At 59.5% G+C, this 26930-nt stretch overlaps 6 protein-coding genes across 6 annotated transcripts; 5 read left to right on the forward strand and 1 right to left on the reverse strand.

The window, feature by feature from the left end:
* Positions 1 to 739: 739 nt before the first annotated feature.
* Positions 740 to 2865, forward strand: EHS24_004930 (uncharacterized protein; the record flags this gene model as incomplete). Its single annotated transcript, XM_028620472.1, has 6 exons — positions 740 to 1060; positions 1107 to 1202; positions 1344 to 1553; positions 1665 to 2031; positions 2141 to 2664; positions 2710 to 2865. The coding sequence occupies 6 exons, from the start codon at positions 740 to 742 to the stop codon at positions 2863 to 2865; spliced, it is 1674 nt and encodes a 557-aa protein (XP_028479444.1).
* A 194-nt stretch (positions 2866 to 3059) lies between these two features.
* Positions 3060 to 5861, forward strand: EHS24_004931 (uncharacterized protein; the record flags this gene model as incomplete). The annotated part of the gene is made up of 7 exons (XM_028620473.1): positions 3060 to 3341; positions 3494 to 3592; positions 3798 to 3971; positions 4178 to 4652; positions 4727 to 4922; positions 5004 to 5469; positions 5787 to 5861. 7 exons carry the CDS (start codon positions 3060 to 3062, stop codon positions 5859 to 5861), a joined length of 1767 nt encoding a protein of 588 aa, XP_028479445.1.
* Positions 5862 to 13650: 7789 nt separating this feature from the next.
* EHS24_004932 (uncharacterized protein) lies at positions 13651 to 15435 on the forward strand (the record flags this gene model as incomplete). Its single annotated transcript, XM_028620474.1, has 2 exons — positions 13651 to 14821; positions 14894 to 15435. 2 exons carry the CDS (start codon positions 13651 to 13653, stop codon positions 15433 to 15435), a joined length of 1713 nt encoding a protein of 570 aa, XP_028479446.1.
* A 1033-nt stretch (positions 15436 to 16468) lies between these two features.
* EHS24_004933 (uncharacterized protein) lies at positions 16469 to 17140 on the forward strand (the record flags this gene model as incomplete). Its single annotated transcript, XM_028620475.1, has 3 exons — positions 16469 to 16528; positions 16701 to 16817; positions 16922 to 17140. The coding sequence occupies 3 exons, from the start codon at positions 16469 to 16471 to the stop codon at positions 17138 to 17140; spliced, it is 396 nt and encodes a 131-aa protein (XP_028479447.1).
* A 4782-nt stretch (positions 17141 to 21922) lies between these two features.
* Positions 21923 to 25738, reverse strand: EHS24_004934 (uncharacterized protein; the record flags this gene model as incomplete). The annotated part of the gene is made up of 6 exons (XM_028620476.1): positions 21923 to 22844; positions 23067 to 25061; positions 25187 to 25320; positions 25466 to 25555; positions 25612 to 25683; positions 25733 to 25738. The coding sequence occupies 6 exons, from the start codon at positions 25736 to 25738 to the stop codon at positions 21923 to 21925; spliced, it is 3219 nt and encodes a 1072-aa protein (XP_028479448.1).
* A 380-nt stretch (positions 25739 to 26118) lies between these two features.
* Positions 26119 to 26881, forward strand: APS3 (Sigma-adaptin 3A; the record flags this gene model as incomplete). The annotated part of the gene is made up of 2 exons (XM_028620477.1): positions 26119 to 26152; positions 26256 to 26881. The coding sequence occupies 2 exons, from the start codon at positions 26119 to 26121 to the stop codon at positions 26879 to 26881; spliced, it is 660 nt and encodes a 219-aa protein (XP_028479449.1).
* Between the last annotated feature and the right edge of the window lie 49 nt (positions 26882 to 26930).

Genomic DNA, 26930 nt, shown 5'->3' on the forward strand with positions numbered 1-26930 from the left:
CACCACCCATGACATTTACACACGAGTTCGTGTTGGTTTGACACAGCAACAACAGCAACAACAACAGCACCACCACCACCAACAACACCAACACCAACAACCCTACACCTTACCTTACCTACCTTAGCATTTACCCACCCGGCGCCGCCTCGTGGGTGGTTGTACGCACACAAACGAAACGAAGCAGAGCAGAAACACAGCATGCGCGCAGCGGGCGTTGCACACCGTAATAACTGGTGGCCGTAGCGTCATAGTCCCGTCCCGCGCCGCCTGGCGAGCCAGGTTTCCAGTCCTAGTACTGCATTCCATACGTTCCATGACTTTTTCCTAGCATCGGAGATCTGAATGTACGACAGCTGTACCGAGCAAGATGAGCGAGCGAGAGAAGGAGCATGACGCCCAGTGGACGCGAGGTTGGCATGGTGCTCTTGGTGCTTGACTTGGCGACACCAGTATAAGGAAGATTCGCGCGCAAGCATATGCCACTGGCCACGGGTATCTCTGTTCCTTCCAGCGAAGGAATGGGTGGTGCTGGGATCTGAAGGCAAAGGGTGATAAGCGGTGATCGTGTGATGGCCGTGACATGGGTGGCGTGAAATCCGGTGCAGGTGTTTGGGGAACCAAATACCAGACTCTACCGCGGCCAAAATGTCGGATCCACCTGTTCCTTCCTTCCTTCTTCTCTCAACTCCTGTATCCCTTTGTCTCTATACCCCAGTGCGTGTCCTACCTCACCGACATGGCCGGCACAGCCCCAGCCGTGACGGCCACGGGCTCGGGCTCAGTCCCCCCCTCCATGTCCATATCTTCTCTTGCGTACCTTGTCCCCGAGACGCCCACCAAAGAGTCCGCCGTTGCCACTGGTCCAAGTCCGCCTTCCTCGCTTTCCTCCACGCCACCCACACCTCCGAGCAAAGGCACCTCACCCCCACGCCCGCTACGTCGTTCTCGCGCCGTCCGCTGCTCCCTACTGCCCGGAATGGAGGGGATGGGCCCCACACCGCGTGTGGCGAGTCTCACGCGTCGGTCCAAGGTCTCCTTCCTTTCGTTACCCCAGGAGGTTAGTACGAGCGCACGAGCGCCAGACAGTGCTGACCCGCGCACAGGCTACCTTGGGTGTGCTCGCTTACATCACCGTGCCCGACATGAAGAGCCTGCTGATGGCTGTGGCCCCGGATCGCAAGGCGTTCCACAATCTACAGGTGAGTCGGGGATCGGAGAATGAGGTTTGGAGGAAGGAATGGGCGGCCCGCGAGATCTCCAGCACACGACGGGCGTCGAAACGCATTGGGATGGTCCCCAGCTGTCCTTAAGGTGTTTGGACCTTCAGCTGACAACGCCAGCTCCACATCATTGCGACCCTCATTGAGCGCACCTGGTCGAGCAAATCGGCTGCGACGGTGTGGCGCGAGGTGACCATTGAGTGCGACCGGTACAAGTGGCACCTCGTCCACAAGCCTCAGATGTGTCCGGCCAACTGCCGACACCCGGAGATGCACATGCACGACAAAGGAACTGAGCTCGACCTCGCTCGGCGCAACTGGGCATCCAAGGTGGGTTTAAAGGGAGCTTTGTTGTTCTGACCCAGCCAGTACATAGAGCGCCCGCCAATCTACCACAGCGAGGTGGTCCAGACAGTCAATGGCTGCGACTTTCGCTTCCAGGGTACCTTTAGCGAGTCGCACGCCTGTCGCGTGATGCACAAGAGCGAGGTCGAGTTCTGTACCACCATCCTGCACGACCTGTACGAATCGCCTGGTGAGGACGACGCCGCGTCAGATCGGTTCCTCGTCGAGCTCGTCGCTTCTGACGGGGTCAGGCGCATGTGGGATGCCATGTACGCCAACCCGCCCGACTTTGCGTTCATCTCGTCCGTCCGCAAGCTTTCCCGTCTCTACTGTCTCTGCGCGCACGCCCTAAGCATCAATCTTCCTCGTGAGGAACAATGGCTCAGTCTGTCGGCCATCCCACCCATCGATTGCAAGGGCCGCGTGGCGTGGGAGGACGTGTGGGCGGCGTTGGCAATCATTGGTGAGATAGAGTGTACTCCGAGCAGAGCTGACAACAGCACCTCTGGCAAGGATGTCGATCAATCAAGGGGATAACACTGGACATGTTAGCGACGCTTTGGCTTCTCTAGCCCGCCCATCGAAGCTCCTTCCCATGGCCGACATGCCCGTCCCCTCTGTCCGCATCAGCCTCTCGTGCAACCCGGCCGCTCTCGCCCCCAAGGGACCATGGGACTGGGCCGACATCTGCGGCACCTGGTACATTGCCATGGCGCAGTTCCCGGGGGGTTCTCTGAAACTCATGTCGTATGGCTGTGTCAACCTCGTTCCCCGCGCTCCCGACGTGATCAGCGACGCCATGGCCAAAATGGACGCTGAGAATGGGTTTGGTTTCAGCAACCCGCCATCCTACGGAGCCACTCTTGCTACTGGCTTGCCCAAGTCCGATGCTCTCCCACCCATTTACTTTAGCGGACTCACTCAATCATCCTCTCTGTCCCGTTACCACCTCCGCGGCATTGCCCAGCTCACGACCGACCAACCACCCGAGGTCCGCTACCGCGTAATCTTCCGTAACGCCGAGACCAGCCTCGACGAGCTGTGCTTTGAAGGCGTCCACATCGGTGGACCTGGATCCAAGCGCGGCGTTGTTGGTGTAAGCTTCGACAGTATAAGCGGTTGGCCGAGCTGACCCAAACAGGTGGCATTCTCCCTCATGAACAACATTTGGTACAAAGGACTCGACCTGGACCGCGACAATGCCCCACCTCCTCCCCCTTGCGATACCCCCTTGGCCTATGCCGCCTGGTTCTGGAAGCCTGAACCCACCGGCCACTCCCTCCCCACTTCTATATAGCCTCTCATGTCCCCGCGTAGCCTGTAGTGCATGCCACGAGCCCCCCTCATGTCCTCATGTCCTCTCCCACATTAGCCACATCTGCCTCCACTTGCCACTTACGTCAGACCTCCACTTCCGGACCCGACCACCAGAATAGCCATCTGTCCAAGACATCCGCTTTCCCATCTCACGTCCACCACCTTTGTCAAACCATGGGCGTAGACTTTCTATCCTACGACCCGACGTCTCCGCTCGCCAAGGATTCAGGTGCGGCCGTGGTCGTCGTGGACGCGACCTCGCCCACCCCGTCCCCACCCAACGCCTTGCCCTCGACGACGACCGCGCCACCGGCTCCACCCAAATCGCATCCTAGCCATGTCCGAATCATCACCCCGCAGCGATGGCCTGGAGCGCTCACGCCTCCCCCTGTGATCGTCGAGTGCTCCCCAGCACCCAACCAGGTCAACAGCAGCTTCCTGCTGCTACCACCCGAGGTGCGCTCGATGCCGGAGCTGGTGGGATCGCGCGGTGGGGCCGGGGCTTCTTGATAAGCCGTGACCGGGATAGAACCTGCACCACGGCACGCGTCCGCACTGGATCCCAGTACCATTGCCACTGACACTCACACTGACACGCCCACCTTCAGATCCTCCACCGCGTCCTCGTCGAACTGGGGATCGCGGCACCGTCCCAGCTCGCCAATGTCGCAGCGACGTGCCAGGCCCTCCGGGTGTTCATTTACCAGGTACGGTGGCTTTGTTCCGGACGCGGCGATGATCTCAGCCAGTGGCCAGTGGTAGCCGGTGATTGCGGCGGAGGCCGAAGTCGGTCAGCCCGAGCCTCATGGACGAGCGACCCCGCCTCGATCCCACACTACTTGCTGCCGCCGCATGAGCGGCTGCCAACCCACACACACTTCGTTTAGCTGCAGCCAGGCTGACGCGTCGCAGAACAAGGACGCAGCGCTGTGGCGCGACGTCCTGCTGGCCCGGTACGACGATCCGCGCGCTGCCGGTGCGTTCCCCGTCGAGCGCAAGGAGGTGGCGTGGTCCCAACGCCTGCAGGACCGTGTGTTTGTGGACCGGGTGTTCGCGCACTGGGACGAGGAGAAGGGGCCTGACCTGGTGGGTACCGAGACAGGACGCCGGTGGTTGGGAGGCTGAAGAGGAGGTGGACGTACCTGGCGGTGGGGTCGAGGTGTCTGAGCTGTGTGCTCGGCCCAGGTCAACGTACCTCCGGGCGACATGTCCGACATGTCCGGGCCGGCCTGGACCCGATTGTTCACCGATGCGATGCGCTGAGTATCCCCGACTTTATCCTGACATGACAGTCTTCACACCTCGACCGGCTATGCACCACGCTTCTGGACCTGTACCTTGACCTGCCGGCCCGTGACCCTACCAAAGACGACGACGGCCCCGGTTCGTTTTTCGCTGCCCCAGCGACGCGCAATGGACCTCTGCTCGAGACGGCACTGCGGTCCAACGCGTTTGGGCACATGTACCTCACGCTACTCACGCGCGAGGCCTCGCCGCCGACACTACGCCCCTTGGCCGGACTGGGGATGCGGGATCACCCGCTGCGCCGGCGCCGGCGTGAGGTCATCAACCCCACGCTGGCACGGCTGCACACGCTCCTCGCGCCGCAGCTCGAGGTCGACGTCGAGGAACACCGCGAGCACAGGGGATACCTGCGTGAACTGGTGTACGGTGCGAGCAACTATCGGGCCGACAACGACTGGGCGCCGCTGCACCCGTCCGGCAAGGTCAACTGGACGCTCGTGAATGCCGTTAGCTCTGTGATGAGTGAGTTGACCGTTCCCAAAAGGTTACCTCTGGCCTTGGGCTAAAGGTATCTCCAGGGGCAGCGCTGACGGCAGTGCTCAACGCGCTCGACGTGATTGGCATGGGCGAGCAACTGTGGAGTCCTGCTGTCCTGCCCATGCGCTCCGGCATCGAGGGGGTGCGCGGGCTGGGCTTTGCAAACCTTAAGCGTCCCGACAACCTTGGTCCAGACGAAGTATGGGACTGGGCCGGCGTCGAGGGCAAGTGGTATGGCTCGTATGCGTTCTTGGAGTGAGTCCAATTTTGACAGATTTGATTTGGATTTTGGGAATTTTTTTTTTCGGGTGAGAGAAGACTGACACGAGTCCAAAGCTATGCCGACTGGGTCCAGCTCAACGAGCCCCACCTCATGGCCATTCGCCGCGGGTTCCTCACCCCACTCGACCTGAGCACCTATGCCGAGGCGATTGGAGACCTCATGGATCTGCGGGTTGTCGTGGACCCGGGTCCCGACGCCGCCGATGCTGCCTATGCCGAGCTTCTCGCGCGAACAAGCGCCACTCGGCCACCGGTCAAGCTCCCGCGACTGACTACCCCACTTCCGACATCGGACCTGCTGCCTCCGATCCACTTCCACGGCACAAGCGCACAGCAAGGTGCGAGCATCACGCTGCCCTCCGAAGGCCCCCTCAGTTTTGTGCGTGGCGTGGTACGCCTCACCGCAGACGACCCTCCCGAGATTCGCTGGACGATCGTGATCCGATACAGCGGCGAGGACAGGTGGCGACTCGAAGGCGTTCAGGTCGGAGGACGATGTAGCCGACGAGGATTCTTTGGGGTGAGTGAGACTGCCTGTTTCCTGTTTACTTGTTACCTGGTTGCCTTCTTGGCATGTTGCGTGCTTTGTTCCTACCGCTACGGCCGACCGTCCATGTCGCACCGTGACCTCTTGTGCCCTTTACCATGTTCCCTAGACACACACCTGGGAGCATTGAGATCTCGGCGTGGCGTCACTGTGCCAAGAGTGGCTCGTTTACGTCGTTTAAAAAGTGACCGAAACCCTCAATCGAAACAACCTCCCAAACCTGACGATTCAATTGGCCAGGCGACAAAAGTTGGCAGATTGGGCAGAGTGGCTGACACGTTGCTTTTGAGGTATGGACAGACGCACTCAAGGAGCAGCACTCGCCGAACGGTCCGGTATGGTACTGGAAGCCGCCGTCAGCATAGAATTGAAGGATAGGATACCGTATAGGAGGTTTGAGTAAGTGGATGCCCCAGGGCTGGGCCACATCCCAGTCCGTCCCGAGACCAGATCCGACCGAACCGAAACGCCGCCCAAACCTGGATCTGTGTTCAAGACATCAAGAGTCCTGGCAGAGGCTGAAAAGGGTCGGTCGGCTTTGGGTCAATTAACTACGGCTTTCGGCCTCCACCGGGCACGGAATGCGCAGTTGCGGCGATCGGTGTGTGCGTTGTCATTTTGTGTTGTATATTCTCCTATCTAAAAGCTGAGGTATCTCGTCACCACTTGATGCAGAATTTGGTTTTGGTGTATTGAACAGAGGAGGGAGTGTTACCTTTTCAACTGTCCGCCGTCCACTTTCTATGACGCAGACGACGAGGGATGGCTATATGGTGCGGCTGCTGTTGATTGTTAATGGTGTCTCGCTATCTGCATTGCGTTACCCGGTAGAATTTATGTGTTGTATTTACCGTTTCTAAGCTTGTCATTGGTGAGACTGGATCCCATCTCATTCAACTAGATCAGTACTGGGAGTGTGTACATGGTGCTGGTGAATGGAAACGCCTCGTTACTCATCACGGTCAGCCAACGGCTGTCGTTAGCCACACACGACGCCTCCCCAAGACATGCAAGATATGCAAGACAGCCTGGTTGCAAACGCCGTTTCGGGCATCAGGCATCAACGTCACCATGCCGTTTTTTGTGGGCGCAAGAAGAACCACGTCGTGTGCTGTGCTTTTTCGAATATCGGATGCCTGCACTGCCATCTGGTATGGCAATTGTCAGTTCGTGTTTTTCCCACCATCCTTATCCAGAAGCTGAGTCTGGACCGCGTCGCTCGCGCAACACACCCCCGGAACGCGAACAACGCTCCTTGTCAACGACCCTCACAGGATGCCAGGAGTGCCAGACGCCAGACGCCAAAGGAAAAAAAAAGGTGGTGGCCTTTGGTGGCGGGCAACAACGCAGTCCCTCTCTGCGGAGTTCCGTCGTGGAGGGCGAGCCGGCGGGTATAACGATCCCGTGATGCCTATCTGCCCCGCAGTCCACGCCACGAACGCTGCGGCCGGAGTTGTGTGGCCCGCCACTTGTCCATTTTGGTGGCTGTCGTCAACGGTGATGCTTTCCTCACTTCAATAAAAAAGCACAAAGGGTGTGTGTTTGTCAGGAGAATGAGTGACGATACACGAAACAAGGTTTCCACGAGAGTGGAATGACGGTCGGCAAGGAGGCGCTTTGCCGACAGACCTCTGCGTGAACTCACTACGGGCCTCTGAGCATCCGTAGCGCGTCGTCTCTTCCCGAGGCCTATGCCACGGCCCATCGCTCCTAGTAGACTGTTGAAACTGCCGACAGGCGATGGAGAATAACGATCCAAAGTCGATAGCTAAAGCTTCTAACGGGTAGCGCCTGTCGAAACGCGTCGTTTTTGGGACGTCTTAACCGTCCGTCACGTTCCACACGCTTTATACTTTGTAAAAATAGATTATTAGAGCTCATCATTCCTTGCTTTGCACTTGTCTGCACAACGTGATAGTTCTCGACAGAGGCAAGAAAAAAAAGGGAGGGGGGAAGAACTCGACGCACGACGAGCACGTTCCAGCAACCCCCATTCCGGTTCCCACGCATGCGCTCAGCAGTCACCTCTGCCCATGGCCACTTGCTTTTCGACAGGGGGAGTCGGGTACCCCGCAGGCCGCGCCAGGCCGTTGTTCACCGCCTACAACCGAGCACACTCTGAGGCATCTGTGGCATGGTATGCCAACAGATGGCGTTATTTCCGACCAGGCAAGGCATGTGTAAAGAAAGGGGTTCTACAAGCGAGAAGCGCAAACGGCGACCGACACGGCCGACCCACCACCACACCGCGCCGACACGCACCGACATGCACCGACCGCGGACCGACAACAACATACCGCCGGCCGCCAAGAAGGCAGAAGGCAGCATGGAGCAGCGACACACAAAAACGAGGTGCAAAGGTACCCAACATTCCGCGACCTTGCGCTGGGCAAGAACGGAATGGGCTAGGTGTGGTAGTAATTAGCAAGCGCGCGCCTCGTAGTCGTATGCCTCACCCCTTTGCGTGTCTTACTATCTCAGCCTCACATATTCTGGTTGCGTAAGGCTTGTTCCTGTGCCCACGCAAAGAGTCCCACGGCACGACGGAAGACGTGCGGCAGTGCGGACGGGCGGACGGACGCGCGCATGCCGGCGTGTGACGCCAGAACACCCTGTGTGTATACGCGCGCGTATAGTGAGTGTGTTACCCAACGGCCGCGTCGGCGCATAGCTTTTTGTGTGCCGTGGGTACGTGAGTGGGTCCATATGGGTTCCAGGTGCCGCTTGCGGTCCACGTACGTACGTCTCTCTTGCTCGCTGATCCTGATCCTGATCTTGATTCGGGCACTGTACATCTGTGGCTGGCCTAGTCTACTGAATGGCGGCTCTTGTGCTCTCTTGGCTCTTGGCTCACCGTGTGTGACGTGTGTTGTGGCCTGAACAGCGTGGGTGTGTGCAGTTCTCGGCGTGTACTCGGCACCCGCCGCTTTTCGAGCTAGGCGCTGCGTGCTAGACGCTGCACATGCCGCCGCCATGATCGCCCCCACCCGGCTCGCGCGGCCGCCACATTCACGATCGTCCGGCTGTTTCTTCAACACACTATGGACGAGTTGTCTAGAACATGACACCATCGACTACGACGTTTGCTCCTCAGCTCGCAGCCTGGAAGAACTTGGATCACCCGGGAGAGGGACCTGGACCTCTCTGAACGAGTCCTCACATCTGGTGAGCACGTGAACACACACTGCCTCGTCCGATCGCGGTCGCGAGCTAGCTGACCATGATGTCTGGTATGACCTGCGATGTACGAGAAAGGGTGCACAGGCAAGTCATGCGAAGCGACGTTCAAGGGGCCATGGTCCCTGCCACACGCGTGGCCAAACGTGTGCTGTCCTGCGTTTGTTCCATCCGATCTCCCGCAATCTATCTCCGCACACCCATGGGGGATACGCGAGGGCGGAACGTTCCCCGAGAGACTCACAGCAGCGTCACTACTGTTCAATCGCCTCCGCCTCACATGCCCAAGGCTCGCTGCTGCACCCATCACAGCCCGACGATCAAAGTTCTGCCTATTTTAACTTCGGGAGACGTGGAGATGGGAGGCAAAAAGGTTCAACAGGCACCGGCCATGGTCTGCTCCATCGAGAGATGTGTGCCGGAACCCTGTGAGGAGCGGGGGCGGGCGACAGGCGGATATCCTGCACGAGGAGCGAAATTGTTGACTGTCCCAATGCCGAGAGATGACCACTACTACTACTGCCAATGGCATGTGTGCATGTGTGGCATGAGCGTCACACTCCTCCCCCCCGACCCACTCTGTGCCGCCCTTTCTACAGGGTTTACGTCGGCTGCAATAATCTGTTGTGCTACACATGCTGCACATGCATCCCAAATTGGCACGTTTGGCACACCCACATCAATGCCATATAACCCTCTTCTCAGCAAAGCTTATGCTGGGGTTCACAGTCCTGCCAGAGTACGAGACTGCTCTGCGTTCTTCACACCTACTCAATCTCGCATTTCACAAAATGAATACCATACCGTACTACGTACCGGTTATCCCATATTGCAGCACTACAGCGCCTACCGTTCTTCGCGACCGGCGGCAAGTTTTGAGGCCGAATTCCGCTGTTTGTTCGGGGGTATACGCCGTTGCCGTAGCGTGTACCCAGTTAACAGTAGTCCTGGAACACGCTCTCTCCCTCTTTCCCCATTGCGTGGCCATATCCCGTATCGTGTGCGCCACACCCGCGCTCGCTTTCTCTCTCCCAATGAGAGAGAGGCGATCGGCTACGACGGATAACCACCTCCGCTCCCCATGTCCAACCTCCGTCGCCGCGCACAAAACAGGAACCTGGCTCAGGCCAGGTCCTGGTCCAGGACGAACAGGGGAAGAAGGGGGGAAGGAGGGTGGCCAACCGACAGCGAGCGGCGGTCGCCGTCCAATCTACAAGATACAGATGGGGATTACGCACACCACACCCACTCCACCATCATACCCAGGAGAAACCAAGATGGGTGGGGGCCGGGGGACCAATATCTGTAGTAGTGTGGTGTGCTTGCTCGCACCTGCACCTGGTGGGACCATGTTTCGGGAATGAATGACGTCTATTCTAGAACCCTCAACCAGCAACGGATTTCGGAGATTGGCCACTCATCGGAGGAGCAAGGGAGCGCTGCAAGGGGAGCACGCAGGGCGGGCAGTAAACGAGGGTTTGCGCAAGCGACGCCGAGCGACAGAGCCAGAGAGGCCAGAGAGAGTTGGGAATCGGCGGAGTCGACGGACACGGCAATAACAAAACCCGCCGAGGCATCTCCGTCATGGCATGTAGACGTTAGACACCGCATATTGTGACCCCCCAAAGCACACACATGCTCCTGTATCACCTGCCCCCCGGTGGCGTGCGGCCCATAGCCGGGTAAAAGAGGGGGGCGGCTGCGCCCTGGGCGCAAATGCAGGCCAGCCAGGCAGCGGGTTACGGGGCCGCCACCTGCTGCGGGTGGACGGGATGCGGACGGTGCGCAGCAGGTCAGGAGGTCACGATCGGGTGGGGTCTCGCCGGTGGCAAGGGGCGAGAGGATTGAGAGGACAAACAGGACGACGGGGGTGTTGTCCCCCGGTTGCGCCTGGGGGCTGGGCTGCATGCATGCATGCATGTAACACGCCGCGACGACGACATCGCTGCGGCAGCGATGGTGGTGGCGGTGAGCCCCACGCTCTGCCACAACACCTCGTTCCACTGCCAGCGCCGAGGCGTCGGACACACACACACACACACCCCCGACAATGGGATTACGAAATGTTCTCGAGGAGAGGGAAGAGGCGGGGCGCGCGGGGGGGAGTGACTACCTGGTGCGGGATGCAGTCCTGGCGGAACGACGCAAGGGCGCGGCGGGGGGATGCGCCACTGACGCGTGCGGGCAGAGACAGACTCTGTGTCCGCCAGCGGACCAGCGTGCGTCGGCGTGTGCGGCGTGTACGGCGAAAAGTGCGAGATGCGACGGACACGGGCGGCGGTCAGCGCAGATGCAGACGTGTAGCCGGATGCGGACACGGAGGGCAATCTGTGTGGACCAGGGCCCATCCAACCCGATCTGGAGGGCATATGGGGAGAGTGACAGCGGCTGACGACGGAGACACACAGGAGAGCGAGCGCGAAAATCTCTCTCTTGCGTGTGTCTGTCTGTGTGTGTGCGGCGCGATGGATTTGCCGAGAGGCGAAAAGAGTGGTTCTCAGGGGCAAATGGCACCAGGCGCGGAGAGAGCCAAAAGGCAGAGGAGAAGGGGAGGGTTCAAGGCACCCCACCCCACCCACACCCATCACTCCGAACAACGGGCGAGAGGAGAGCAACACAGTGGTTGCACACTAGCCTGTTGCGGAAGTTGGACCCCCGCTTGCCTGCGTCTCTGTGCAAAATACCAGGGACGCCACATCGTTTGCCATCGGTCATCAATACGCGCGCGCTCCACCGGTGGGGGAGGAGGGGGGAGGAGGGGCAGCGGGGCTGAAACGGCCAGAGGAAGACAAGGGGCCAGATGAGTGTGTGTGCAGGGCCAGGGCACAGGCGCGCTGACGGCGACGGGAGAAGCAGCGGCGGGGGCGAGAGATAACATGTCCGGCGCTGGTTGATCCGGTTCGGTCTCTCTCTCTGCGTCGTCGCTGCGATCTCTGTGCGTTCTCTCTGCGTCTCCAGGGCGGGCGGCCGGGCGGGCGGCGGCCACCCGCAACGCCCACAGTGACCGCTGACCGCCGCCTTCTCCCCCACCCCCGATCCTCCTTCCTTTCTTCCTGCATCCTGTCGCGCTCCCGCAATCGGGTCAGTCCTTGCTCTTGCTCCGGCCCCCTCCCCTTCACACCGCCGCGTCTCACGATTGCAAAACACGGTTGTTGGGTCCGTCGTTGCCCCATACCGCAAGCACAGAGCGAGACACATACAGACAGAGGGAGAGAGAGACGCAACGAGAGAGAAGAAGAACAAGAGAGGCACCCCCCTTCCTCCTCCCCTCCTCCCCCGCCCGTCGCCGCTGCACTGCCCCGATCTCACCATCCCATCTACCCCATTCCTCCCCCACCCCCCTTTGGTACGATGGGTCTCTCTGGCATTCCTCAGTCCTCGTATCTCCTCTCCCCTGCTCGGTCTCCTGCCTCCTCCTTCCTCAGCCTCCCCCCACGTCCTAGGCCGCTTATACTACGCAACCGTCTCACAACAGGTTGAGCATATATACAAAGAGGACAGCGACATCCTCTTCCTCTGTCGTAGAACATATCCCACAAACCTTCACCTGCACACCTTCCTCACACGACCCTCCCATTGTCGTCTTCTCTCTCTCTCTCTCTCTCCCCCCCTCTCAACTCGCAACCTTCCTCCACCTTTTGCTCCCCTCCGTCTCCCTCCCTCCCCGTCTCCTCCAGACGTCATCCCATCTCTATTCCTGGGTACAAACCCGACCTGTCCCTGTTCCTGCGTGGAACACATAACAGCGGCATCCGACCTCATTCCCCCCCACTCGACAGATATATATATATTTTCCCTCGTTCCTCTCAGCCCTTGCCGTCCCTAAGGCATAGTTGACACTGGGGGTGCCGTACACCACACACATCCTGCAGCTCCCGTGCCACACCATCCATCCATCCCCACCACCACCACCACCGTCCACCCGACCTCGTGCCCTCCCTCCCCCCAAGCGCCCGCGTCGCCCACCCTTCATCTCCTTCCCTTTTGCCTCTCCCTGCACAACCCCATCACCCCCGCGCTTCACCGGCCACCGGGCAAAAAGTGTGATCGTATACAATCGGCGGCGTCGGCACCGGTAAACTGGTCAACGCAAGAACCCACCCAAGCACGCACCCAAGCACGCACACACACAAGCACGCGCCGCCCGACATCGGACCCGCCTGTCCTTTCCCTACAACACGCAAAACCACAGAGGTTTCTGCGAGTCTTGTGTTACTCGGCCCACACGGCGCAACGGACCATCCGAACACAGGATACATGTGGGTACTGTCTCTCTCTCTCCTTGCTCGCTCTCGTGGCTCTCCTACATCATAACGTGGGCCGTGCACCTTGGCCATCCCCCCCCTCCTTCTCATCTCTGTCTCCCACCCCACCCCCCACCCCCCTCATAATAACAAGAGCCGTTGCATGACTGCTGTCACCCACGCCTCTTCGTCCTCCCCATTCCTCATTTGTCTCTCAACATTCAGTTGATCCGACACCACCACCCCCACCCCCCAACTCAACGTCCCAACGCCATCCGCGCCTCTCCCGACAACCCACGCGCATACATCATTCACTGATACATCCTCCTCCAGCGCCCCACCCAACGCCCAGATTGTCGCGCGTTTCAAACCAACCAACCCACACCCCACCCAACACTGCCTCCCCCAAGCACACGATTCACGATTGCTGTAAGTACCAGGCCCAGCCTTGCGTTTCTTTCCATCCTCTTCATTCTCGCAGCATACTGACTACTTGAAAGGTCCCATTTCGACGCGAACCACCAACCATCTCCACCAAAGAAACGCGTTCACACTGAACGCCGTACTTTTTGGATTTCAGTCGTCCAGATTGTCCAACATCCCTTTGGTCTACCGCGACTAGCCCCAACCTCGTCCCCACTATTCTTCTCTCTCGCACAGATCCTCATTGCCGAGTCTGTGCATACAAGAGTGGTACCGCCCCGAAAGCACCACCTCCCGTCCTCCCGTGCCCATGAGCATTCAAGACATCACCACGTCTGAAATTTCATACCCATCACGTCTACCCGCGGACGACAGCCTCTGCAACCAGTTCTCGGCACTGTACCAAGCCGCACCTTCTCCGAGTCGCCTTGCTTCCTGGGCTCTCAACTCTACCCACACCTCGCCAGACGACCAACAACTTCCTCTTACTCCGGACCGCCTCCGCCCCCACTCGTCTTCCGCCGACCTCTCCAACGACGTGACCATGCTTGGCCAAGGCTACAACCTCCCCGAGTCGAACAAGTACACTTCTCCCACCAACAACTTTGCCTTTGAGGCACCTCAGACCAAGGTCACAAACACGACCACCGTCACCTACCCACTGAGCGGCCAGAACAGTACCCAGTTCAGCCTCCCCACCGGCACCATGTCGGGCAACGTTACTCCCAACGAGGCTCTCCCTCGCATTTCGCGCGACTTTGCTCCTCCTCCCATCGACACTCGTCGCCCCGCGACCGCGGCTGCGGCCCTTCACGGTCGCGACTTTGCTGCCCTCAAGCGCGGCAGCCTCGACGACATTCGCGAGCACGGCGGCTTCCAGAACCCATTTGCTTCGCCTGCCGGTGAAATCGTTCCCTCGCAGGCCCCTGCCGTCGACCCCCACTACGTCTCTTCGGATTCCACCCAGTGGCAGCCCCAGACCGCGTCCCAGACCGGTCTTGCCTACCCGGCCACTGCAGTCGGTGCGCCCAACTATGGTTACAACAACGGCCTTGCCAGTGCCAACCAGCAACGCATGAACCGCCCCCAGACTTCGGATGGTCTTCCCTCGTACCCCCAGCACATGGGCGCTCTCCCTCCCGCTCGCACGTTGGTCAACCACATGGGCTCGTACCAGTCCAACGTTGCTGTCCCCGCTGGCTACGGCTCCGTGTCCGTTCAAGGCATGGGCGGCTACCAGCGCTACGGTGGTTCATTCCCCAACCCCGGTGCCAACCGCTACATGATGGGCCAGCAGGACGACATGCAGTTTGTCCCCCTCAGTGGTCCCACCCCCAAGAAGCGTGCCCGCCGCCGCTACGACGAGATTGAACGCATCTACGCGTGCGAGTGGAAGGGCTGTGACAAGGCCTACGGCACCCTCAACCACCTCAACGCTCACGTGGCTATGCAGAAGCACGGCGAAAAGCGCCTTCCAGCTCGTAAGTAGGCACTAGATCCGCTTCCAGGGTCCGCTGTCAATCTCGTTGTGCACGCACTGACCGCCTCTGCAGAGTTCAAGGACATGCGCAAGGAGTGGCGTCGCAAGAAGCGTGAGGAAGCGGCTACTGCGGCCTCGAAGGAATACGCTGCTCAGGCCGCCGCTGCGGCCGCCGGTGTCGAGGGCCCAAACCAGTCGCAACAGTACTACGATGCTCGTCACTCTGCCGACGCTTCGATGTACACTGGAGGAGGCCAGCAATACAACTCCGGTGCGATCGACGACCCTTTTAGCCACCGCAGCTCGACTGGATCCTTTCTGACCTCGGCCCCAACCTGGTCTGGTTCAGACACCCGTCCCACCACTGCCAACACTGTGTCCTCTGGCGGCGGTTCGCCCACCGACAGCCGCTTTGCATACACCAGCACCAACTCGTGGGGTAACGTCAACGGCCAGTACGATGCTCGCGTCAACGGTGCCGCCAATGGCTACGACCGCAAGGTCCTCAACATCAGCACCCAGCTTGGCGGTCGCGTTGACACCGATTACTCCACGCCCACCCAAGCGACACCGACCTTCAACCCTTACACCATGGCTCATCACAACCTGATCTAAGCCGATTCAAGGGGCCTCTCTGTCTCTGTGTAGGAACGTGGCCCTTCCGTGATGCCCCCAACAACATTCCTCGCCCCGCTCCCGTCACCCAACGCCTCCAGGCACAACCTGATACCACCCTTTGCTCTCCGTCATCCCACCCGCTATCAACGGGTAAGGCCCGCGCCGCCGCCCCCCCTCTGTATCCCCACCGAGCGCCGCACAGCCTCAAGCTCGATCGGCATCCTCTGCAGCGCACACGATACACGGCCTGCAGAGAAATGCCTCTGTGATTCCCTCTCACCCCCCGCTCCCCACTCTTCCGATTCTGATTCCGACCCCTCCGTGACATTGTGAGTGTGTGCTCTGTGAGCCTCGTTTTTTCGCAACGGCCGCTGACATTATCTGGCAGGCAGTGATCCCTATATTCTCTGAAAACTCGGTTGCTTTATCGCAACCTTCGTCACCTTTTACTCCTCTTGCCGACCCCTGAGCCCGTCGAGAATTAAATTTGGCAATCCTCGTTGGCTCACGTACGCTGGCAAACCCGACGTACACAACCCATCGAGATTGCGTCTGTGTAGCGATACATCCATGTAGCTTGTAGTATGCAGCCGTTGAACGCGTGCACTTTTTCCTTATTCTTTCTCCGCCGCTAGTTGTTATCGCGCTCGGGGACCCAGATTATGGACCATTCCAGTGGCCCCTTTAGCACCGTGATGACAGGAAGACTAATAGGTTGTGCTCGCGCTAACGCCAGTCCAGGCTGTTGGGTCCACCTCGCTTGGAGACCCATAGCAGTGAAGCAACTGGCAACTGGCCACTGGATCTCACGATCCCAATTAGTGCTTCAGCAATAGGAATGTTCCAGCCGAAGAACAGCGTTCTCGTAATGGAAGGTCATGATGGAAATCGGCACCAATACTGGCGGTAACTGGCGGAATGTCATCGATTAGCCTGACCCCCCACTTTCCCCCACTTTACGACAAAACATACGTGTCATGCATAGCAACCCATCGTCTTTCATGTTGCCTTCGCACATATCATCATCACCATGCCCAAGGAAGACCAGTGCACGCTCACCAACGACGCACCCGCGCCTCTTGCTGGAATCGTGAGTGTGGAGAGGGAGAGGATGTGGCGCCGCGACGACCAAATAACGCGGATGGCGTGTCGTGACACCTTTCATGCATGCCAATTAACGCGTCCCGCCCTGTCTCCATCCCCCCGCCCCGAGCCCTTCTAGCCCCGCTGACGCCTTCGTTCTTTCGACGTCTCTTTCGCAGTACTCGCAAGCGGTCCGCGCGGGAAACTTTGTCTACACGTCGGGCTCAGTCGGTATGACTCCTGAGGGCAAGATGGTGGCAGGCACCGTTGGGGACAGGACCCGACAGGTCATCAATGTGCGTATCATCAACCCAACCCCATCGGCGAAATACAGACGTATGGGCGTCCGCCCGCAGCAGCCACTGACTGACAACCCATTTATTTTTCCTTAATATTTCAGAACCTCGAAGCCGTTCTCAAGGCCTCGGGAATGGACCTTACCCATGTCGTCAAGGCCAACATTTACCTGTCCGACCTCTCGCGCGACTTTAACGCCGTCAACGACGTGTGGAAGGAGATGATGCCCAACCCCAAACCGGCGCGCACCTGCGTCGGTGTCGCCGAGCTCCCTGCCGGCGGCACCGATGTCGAGATCGAGTTCGTCGCCTACAAGGACTGAGCAGCAGCAGCAAGGGCAGCTTTGCCAAGCCGGTGGCCGGTGGAGCGGTATCAGAAGCCGATGCACGAAATATTGGTTATTTGAAACAGCCGCTGCGCAGGACACCAACTATCGGTCCGGAGTCGACCCTTTTCGGGCACTCACAGTTCCACCCTTCGGGCTCTCTCACTTAGCACACCGACCTCCTCCTCGTCGGCGATGGACATGTGCAGATCCACACGGGCAAGGGGTGTGTCCTGAGGACGGCAGCGTGCATAGCCGGCGAGACATTGGCCCGGCGTTTTTAGGGCCCATGGCAGAGATACCCACCAGCTCGGGGTCCGGACAACGCAAGAGAGAGAAGAGGTGACTGACCGACCGATACGAGCGTCCCTGCGCGTTTCACTAGGGACAACCTTCAGAATTAATTTTCTAAATTCAACCGAGCCATCCGTCCGTCCGTCCGTCCGTATACCTGCGGATGGGCAAAACCACGCAGACTGCCCCGTTACAGGATGCTGTTGGGTCGCTTGGCATGTTGGCCCCTGAGGGAGAGCACATCCAAGGTCGAGGGAAGGGACATGGCCCGCACGCTGTGGTGGCGCCGCCAGTATCCAGGACACGAATGCAAGAGGCGATAGAGGTACCAAGCCACCCCCCCAAAGGACGCCGGCCGGCCGCGGCGTCCTCGCTTCTACTGTGGCGGACTGTGCGTCCAATTTTTTTTCTTTTTCTTTCTCTGACTCTGACTCTGACTCTGACTCTTTGACACAAGAAGTCTTGCTTCGATCCAGAACTGGGGTCCGTAACACTTTTCACAGACACGGGACGGCCCCCAACCCTGGTTGTGTTGCTGCATGGAGATCCTGTGTCCGGCGCATCTGACAGCCACCGGGCAGCTCGCTCGTTGTCAACCACCACCACCTCCCCGCAGCCACCGTCGTGCCCATCTCGGTACGCCTCGTGCCCTCCAGTATCAGCCGCAGCACTGCACTGCGCGTATCCCGTCCCAAATCTCTGCGCAGCCTGTATCCCGCCCATCCCGATGCCCCATATCCACGATCTGAATGACCGGTACACAGGGTGCCTCAAGACCGCGGGGGTTCACGGACTTGTCATCATCGTCGATTGGTATTTTACCCCCACCTACTCACAATACAAAGTGCACAGTTCACTTGCTCACTGGAACTGGAACTGGGCACGGTGCGTGGGCGGACGCCGGGCGCCACCTTTGCGCGTGGGTCCAAACGCGATCATCACCGCCTCCCACCACCACCCCACGGCACATCCGTGCAGCGTGCGAGTGGTGTGGCGCAAAAGATATGACATGAGAGATGGCAGACCAAGACCGAAAATAAATAGAAAAAATGTAATAAACCATAGGAAAATTAGAAACAGTGGCGGGGCCGGAGGTGCCGTGCGCGTACCGTGTTTCGCACCGTAGCGTGTCGTGTGGTGGCCCCTGCTGCGTTCCCAGATCTCTGCCACCACACTTGCAATTGCCACTGTGGACCTCGTTGAGATCTCGCATCAATGTGTCCACCCGCGCGAGGCGACCAGGTCAGCCAGGTCCCATGGCGCCACTCCATACATGTGCTCATCACTAGCGTGTTCGGTGTTTGCTTTTCCAGCCCAGTCCACTTTGCTCCCTGTGAGGTCCGTGTTGATGATCGTTGGAGCCAGGACAGCCAGGACCGACCGGCCGTTTACTCCCCCACCCCCACCGCCCCCGGACCTCTACCCCGCATAAGCAATCGCGTTCGCAGGATCGCAGGCTGGGCGGTGCCCAGCCGCTGCCCAGTGGTGGCAGTTGCGGCATCCGGGGTGCGTAGTGGGGGTTTCAGCCACATCGCAGCGCCACAGCCATTTTGCACCCTACAGTTCTCCACGACTGGGCGCCGCGCTCCACAAACGGCCACACCAAATGGGTCGCCCCAATGAACCAGGTAATCTCAATCTCATATGCACACACGTGAAGCAGCAGGGATGACCCCCCAGATCTGTGATGATAGAGCAGGGAGAGAGGGAGGCAGGTTCGGTTAACAGAATAGACAGTACTGTACCTGAGGCGGTCACCGCGTCTGATCGATTATGGCCAAGGGGTCACTGGATTTGGCGATTGCATTCACAGCTGTGGCCCCTGGACCGAATGCGCAAAATAGAGTGGACGCAAAAGTGGACGAGACATGTCGTACGTCGGCGCTCGATCCCCGCCCCACAGGCGTCGGCGTCGGCGTCTCGGACCCGCTGGCCGCTGGGCATGGACGCGCACAGACCTCTTTCGCTTGCTTGCTGTCTGTGGGGAAGTCGTTATTTTCAGCCGGCGATTCCGTTTCCGTGACGGGAATCCCATATGTTGCTCGGCCAGTCAGAGGCGGTAGCTGAGACAGAGGCCCAGAGGCAGGCACTGTGGTTCTCCTGTAGACGAACAAACGACATGCTCATGCCTTCTTCCTAGACACACCGTGCTCGGGACGCATTGGCCATGGCCGGCCAGCAAAACATGGGCAAGGCGTGGGCGACACGGTGCCCGCATACCCCCGTCGGCCCGCCGTTGAACAAAGTCAAGGGGGGCTCCCCTGACCTGCATACGCGTCCCAGCACTGCAAACAACCCTCCTCCGTTTCAACCACACCGTGTCGTTCCGAGGATCCTCTCACAGAAGCGAAGGGAAGCCTCCGCTTGTGGTTGTGGCCGGGCAACGTTCGGGTCCTGTCGTCGCAGAGGCTTACTCCATTCCTTATCGGGTTCAAAGAGGGGAAGAGCTTGCTTCTGTAACTGGGCACCTCGTTCCCCACTCTCCAGGCACTAGGTCAAGGTACATCCTCTGGCTGCACCACAACGCACCACAACTTGTTGCTCCGACGCGATATTTTCCTTGCACAACGCCATCAGCCATGGTGTCTCTTTTCATTATCAAAGGACGTGACGACGCGCCTCCGCGCACGCGCTATACACTCCTCATTCCACTAGCGCGGATTGTGCTGATTGCGTGTGGTGAAGGCAGTTTCCTTGTATTGTCGGCAGTGCCTCGAACACGATTGCCGGAGATGGTGCGCATTCGTCGTCCCCCCGTCTCCCCCTTGCCCTCATGTCTCTCCTGATCGTGCCTGTGCGATTGGCCTGACGGAGAGGCCTACCCCACCAACCCCACATCCAACCGAGAGGATGGAGACGTTACAACTCCTCTGTACCTGCCATCACGGTACGAAACAGAAGCTGTCTTGCTCGTCTCGCCAGCCTTCCCGGTGTGAGGTGAGCGCCACGCAGTGGGGTCAATCAGGTCCGTCCCGGGGTGGGGTGTGGGTGGTGGGTGGGTGACAATGGCGTTGGCGTGCGCTGGTCGCGTTCCTCGACATTGTCGTCCTTGTCCATTATCTCTTTCATGGAACCTCCCCACGAGTCGTCGCGGCACTGGTACCATTCACATTCACCGAATCGCACTTGAACACTTTGCACCAGTGCCTTCTCACCCGAGTGCCTGTAGGATCGACCTCGCAAGCGCTAGGCATGCTTGATCAGGTCCGCCCTCGTCGCCCAGTCGTGGGGGCGCCACAGCACATGTGCTCTTTTTTTTTTGTCTACGTCGACCCCGCAAACCGCCCCACCCGGGCTCGTTAGTGCCCGCTTTACCGGCAAGGCTTGTCGGATTTGTTCCTTGTCTTTCACCTGGCCACCTGGCCACCTGGCTTCCTTGGCTTGCCTTGGTGCTTGGGCTGCCAGTTTCGGATTGCGGTGTTTGGTGGTGGCGGCAGCACCGTTTTACGTCGTCGTCGTTGCTGTGGCGGCGGTGGCAGTGTGGCGGCGCGTTTGGGGCGTTGGCGGTGGCCCCGGGGGGAAGACGTGACATGCTTCAGAGGAGCGAGTCTTCTTTGGCCCATGCATGTCTCCGTCGCCATTGTATTCAGTGGAACATGCAGTGGAGAGGACAGCTATGGCATGCACAGTGGGTGCGTCGTGGGGGTCCAGCGTGATTTGCCACAGAGTTGGTCGAACGAACTGTGGCCCCGACTTGGTTCCAGGTAGTCTCAGCTACCTGTGGCAGGCAGCACCTGTTTAGGATCGTGGTGTTCTCGTTGACTGCATACGTAGCACGGTCGCACTCTCTTCGAAACCATCGCCGTGCTCTCTTCGCCATTGCCCGCGCGATGTTGTCTGTAGATCATCGGTACAGTCTAGGCATAAGCGGTTGTAGAGGACGGTCGCCTTGATTGACGTCGTATACATGCCCCACTACACACCTACTGCACATCGGTCGGACTGGCTTCCTCGAGACGTGGTAACCCCCAGTGGCCGACTGGCAATTGGCCTAGAGCGCGAGTGCCATATCAACTTTGATATGCCACAGTGTACAGCGATCCCGACGTGTCCTCTCAGTCCTCTGCCACATGCTCAACTGGTCCGACTGCATAACAAACACGGACAGGACATACAGAGTGCCACAAGTGGCAGGGACGTATCACCGCGAGCCGAAGAGTAACGCTCACTAGGTCTTCTCTTGGTTGAAGATCAATAGCATGCATCGAGTGCCGTAAGACCAGTCAGTAAGCACAGATTGATGCTGGCCACCTGCCACTCTCTCCGATGTTTGCCATTTGTTAGTGTTTTCAGTCCAAGTTTCCACTCTTTTGCTTGCCACTGCTTCGCGAACGTTGGTTTTTCTCAGTCTGAATGCAATTGTGTTTCTCGAGAAACATGCACGTCTACATGGGGGTGAAAGACTATGGAGGGTATGAGTACGTTCACACAAAAATATTGAGGGCATTAGGGGTCATTGCACTACACTCCCGGTAATGATTTTTTTTAAAGGCCAGCGGCGGCAACCTTCTCGGGCACGGAGGCCTTGAGGTGCTCGACGAGGGCGCGGAGCTCGGCGCGAGTCTCGGGGGTGGTGTCGTCCTCGTTGGCGGGCGAGAGGTTGTAAGCAAACGCCTGGAGGAGATGGTCAAGCTGGGCCTCAAGCACCTGGGGGTGCGAGCGGAACAGGGTGAAGATGGCACCGTAGACGGCACGGTTCTCGAGGGGGTCAAACTGCAGGGGCATGACCGACGCGAGGGCCGAGACGACCTGGTCGAGGGGAAGGGCAGCGGCGTTCTTGACAACCATGCGGCCGAGGGCACCGGCGGCGTTGTCGCGGGCGTTGTACACGGCGGGAGCCGAGTGCTCGGGAACGGTGAAGAAGTTCTGGAGCACACCGAGCACGGCGGGGAAGTGCTGCGAGAGGTCCTGCTCCGAGTTCTGGATCAGAACACCGGCGGCGAAGGCCGAGTTGGAGCGGACGTCAGCCTCCTCGTCCTGGAGACCACGCGAGATGACCTCGAGCAAGGGCTGGGTGAACTGGGTGACACCGCCCTTGAGGCCAACAATGACCTCGCCAAGCGAGCCAATGGCCATTGAGCGCTCCGACGAGATGCGCTTAGCCTCAGCGTACTTGGAGATGAGGGGGAGGACCTGGCCGAAAGCCTGGGCAAAGTCGGGGCCAAGGACAGCGGCCATGGCGCCGAAGACGTCGGCGGCGTTCGAGATGAGAGCCGACTCGTACTCGGACGAGTCACCGTCAGCGGCGGCCTCGTCGTCTCCGTCGGGGTCCTGCTGGCAGAGCGACTTCTTCTCGAGGATCTCAATGGCGAGGGTGGCGACAGTGTCGAGGTGGCCCTCAACAAGAGCGGGGCCGCACTTGTTCATCGAGTCGGCGAGCTCCGAGCAGAGAAGGATCACAACACCCCTGCACAGTCAGCACGTAGTCCAAACAGTGCGATGGAAAATGGAGGGGGAAGAGAGAAGGATTCAGATAAGTTTGTGATAGGTTGGTCTCACGGAGCCCCTCTTTGGGGGCGACCACTCGAAGTGAGCTGAGTAAAGTTTGTCATCATTTGAGAGCAGAGTCTCAAACGTGGGGAGGAGAAGGGGGAAAGGAGGAAAGGACAAATCAGAAAACAATACGCACTTGTCGTCCTCAGTCTTCCAGTTCTCGAAGATGTGGGGGAGGATGTGGTCGACAATCTTCTTGACGTCGGCGTGGAAGGGAACCTTGACGACAGCTCCGGGGACCCAGTCCTCGGCACCGGCAAGCTCGTACACAGCCTTGATGAACTGGAAGAGAGCGCCGACGGCAGCCTTGCGGATACCCTCGTAGTAGTGGTCAAGGAGGTCGATGAGGACCTGCATGGTCTCCTCAACGTAGGGAAGGAAGGCAGCCTTGGTGGCGTTGAACAGCTCGCCGATAGTGTCGGCGGCAACCTCCTTCTCAATAGCGACGGCCGAGTTGACCTTCGAGAACATGGCCTCGAGAGCGTCAAGGTCGGTCTCCTCCTCAAGGTCGTCCTCGTCGTCGGCACCGGCACCGGTGGCGAAGGCAGCGGCAGCGTCGTTGACGTTGGTGCCCTCCTCGAGGTACTCGTCGGCCGACTCGTTCTGCTGGCACGAGGCAACAAGAGCAGGGACACACTGGGGAAGGAAGACGGAGAACTCGCCCTCGAAGACCTGGGCCATGACACCGAAGAAGATGAACGACGACTCGCGGAGGCGGGTGTTGTCCATGGTGAGGGCCTCAAAGGCGGCCTTCATCATCTCCTGGAAGAAGGGGCGGAAGAGCTCAGCGCCAACAGCCTCGGCGATGGTGCCGATGGTGTCGGTGGCAACACCACGGAGGTCCATCTCGTCCTCGTCACCGGCAAGGGTGATGAAGGGCACAAGACGCTTGATGGTCTGGTCAAAGTAGGGGCGGAACTTGTCCTTGGCGGCGTGAGCGGCCGAGCCGATGGCGCCAGTGACGGTGATCTTGACCTTGACGGGGCCAGACTCGAGGAGGATGAGGAGACGCTCCATGAGGAGGGGGAGGTAGTTGACAATGTCGTCACCGAGAATCTCGAGGTACGAGTCGAGGCAAGTGCAGGCGTTCTTCTGGGTGGCGGGGTCGACGATGAGGTCGAAGAGGATGGGGACAATGGTGGCGTGGCGGGTAGCGCACTCCTCCGAGAGCCACTCGCACATGCAGCCGAGGGCAATGCAGGCGGCCTTGCGGACAATCACCTCGGGGTCACGGAGACCGCCCTCGATAACCGACCAGAGCTGGTCAACGTGGGGGCGGATGTACTCCGAGCAGCCCTCAACCGAGACACCGAAGGCCATGAGGGCCGACTTGCGCATGCGGGGGTCGGCCGACGACATGTAGACCTGGAGCTGAGCGGAGAGAACAGGGAAGACCTGCTGGGGAGGGAGCGACTGCGAGAGCGAGTCGAGGCAGCGGAAGGCGAGACGCGAAGGAGAGTCCTCGTCAGCGTCCTCGGGGTCCTCCTCGCAACCGATGGGAAGGAGACCCTCAACAATGGGCTTGGCGAGGCCAAGAGCCTGCACCTTGGACTTCTTGTAACGGACAATCCAGGCAAGGACGTTAAGAGCACCGCAACGCATCGACTCGTCGACCTCCTGGTTCGAGGCGACACCAAGGAAGAACTGGACAAGCTCGGTAACGTGCTTGGAGACAAGGGGGGTGTCAAGGATAAGGAGGGTCTCAAAGACATCGTAGCCGTGCTTGACGCCGTCGTGGTCCTCGTCGGTGACGGCCTGCTGGAGGACGTTGAGCATGGGGACGATAAGCTCCTGGAAAGCCTTGATGTCGTGCTTGTCCTCGGTGGTGATGTACTCGGCAACCTTGGCAAGGGCACGGAGGGTGGTCATACGGACCTCACCCGACTGGGGGTCAACGAGCGACTTGGAGAAGAGCTCGAAGAGAGTCTTCAGGTGCTCCTCAAAGGTGTCGACGACGGTGTCAAGGAGCGAGAAAAGGACGTAGATGGCAGTCTCGCGGTGGATAACCTCGGTCGACTGAGCAGCCTGGTAGAGACCGGGCATGAGGTCGGGCCACTGAGGGGGGTTGACAGTGAGCTCGAGGTCGGCAATGGCCGAGACGGCACGGGCAAGGGCGTGGCGAACAATCGAGCTGATGCCCTGTCAGTGCTGATTTCTTTTGCATATATTTTTTCGGTTCACGCGATAGCAGTGATGGGGAGAGGTACCTTGATGGCGGTCTCGCTCCCATACTCCTGCGCGTTGCGCAACACTCACGCGGTCTCCTGAGTCAAGCGGGTGAGGATGTTGGCCTTGATCTGGGCGCGAACAGGCTCGGGGGTCTTCTTCCAGAGCTTGCCGTCACCGAACGACACCCTCTTGCGAAGCTCAACCGACGCAAGCTGGCGGATCTGCGAACCTCGTCAGCCCTATGTTCCTCTGTCTCTACGGCAGTTGCAAAAACCATGGTCCAAGCGTGACATGCTGCCAGCAAAATTCTGCCAGAGCATTCCGCGCAGGAAACCAGGAAACCGCCAGTGTGTGGGGGACACGTACCGCCATGTTGGGGCTGGTGGCCGCGATCTCATAGAGGGCGGGAATGCACTCGGGGTTCTTGTAGTACTGAGTGTTGAGGGTAGCAGTAGCCTGGAGGACTTGTTAGCTGCACATTCCGCGTGTGTGGTGTCTCAGTGGCAACGCACCTGCTTGATCACGGCAGTGTCGGGCGCGATGCTCGCCTCGAGCAGCTGGTGCAGGGTTTGAACGAATGCTGGCTGTGAACGAGTTAGCACCTAGGCGTGGCAATTGGCGCGGCCGACTCACGTCCATCTTGACTACCTCGTGCGCAGGTTATTTTCGCCCGCGCTCGACCAGGTTGGAGATGGTGACGAGATGAAGAATGAGGATGGATGGTGGGGTGCGAGAAAAGTTGCGTTGTCGACGCGGACAAAATGTTAGGTGGAGGGCGGATAATGATGTGTATTTTGATTTAAGCAGCGACCACCCCCGGCACCCTGTGCGCCAACGCCCTTGTCTGGTCGCTACCGACGGGCGCGCGTGCGCCTGTGCGCCTGGGGTGTGCGTGCGCAGCCGTCGTGCGGTCATTGCGGCCGCATGTCATCCAGCTGGCTGCTCACCTCTTCCTCTCACCATCGTCCGATATCTTGCACTGGCCACTCTCGCTCCTCGTCCGCCACTGGCCACTCACCATGATCCACGCGGTCCTCATCTTCAACACCCACGGTCAGTGCCCCCCCTCTCCCCCCTTTCCGCTCGCACCCTTTTGCCACGTCGCTGCTCGTCGACCTTGCCACGCCATCGCACCTGCCGCTGACACGATCCACAGGCAAGCCCCGGCTGTCCAAGTTCTACACGCCGATACCGCCCCTCACCCAGCAGGCACTCATCTCCCAGATCTTCTCCTTCATCTCGGACAGGCCTGCTGGCGTATGCAACTTTCTTGACGCTCCCGAGCTCGTCTTTCCTGCCCCGCCCAACGCGGGAGCTGCCAGCAACGGCAATGGCAATGGCAACGGCGGTAACGGCAAGGGCAAGTCGACGGCCACCTCCACTCGGGACGACGACACGCGCGTAATCTACCGCCACTACGCCACCTTGTACTTTGTGTTCGTTGTCGACGGCGCAGAGTCGGAGCTCGGTATCCTCGACCTCATCCAGGTCTTTGTCGAGAGCCTCGACCGCGCGTTCGAAAACGTGTGCGAGCTTGACCTCATCTTCCACTTTGACGAGGTGCAGTATGTTCTCAACGAGATCATCCAGGGCGGCCTGGTCCTCGAGACGAACATCAACGAGATCAACCTCTGCGTCCAGGCATCCAAGCGTAACCGCAAGGCATCAGCCGCAAGCGCCAACCCACTGTTACCGTCCATGTTGGTGGCACCAGGGGCTGGACGTGGCCGTGGTGACGGCGGAGGCGGAGCACGCGGCTGGCTGGCGTCCATTGGAGTGTAGAATACTAGAGAGGGAAGGGACCCCCATTGACACCATCTGTTGTATCCAT

This window comes from Apiotrichum porosum (assembly GCF_003942205.1).
Source record: "Apiotrichum porosum strain DSM 27194 chromosome Unknown scaffold_2, whole genome shotgun sequence".
Taxonomy (NCBI): Eukaryota; Fungi; Basidiomycota; class Tremellomycetes; order Trichosporonales; family Trichosporonaceae; genus Apiotrichum; species Apiotrichum porosum.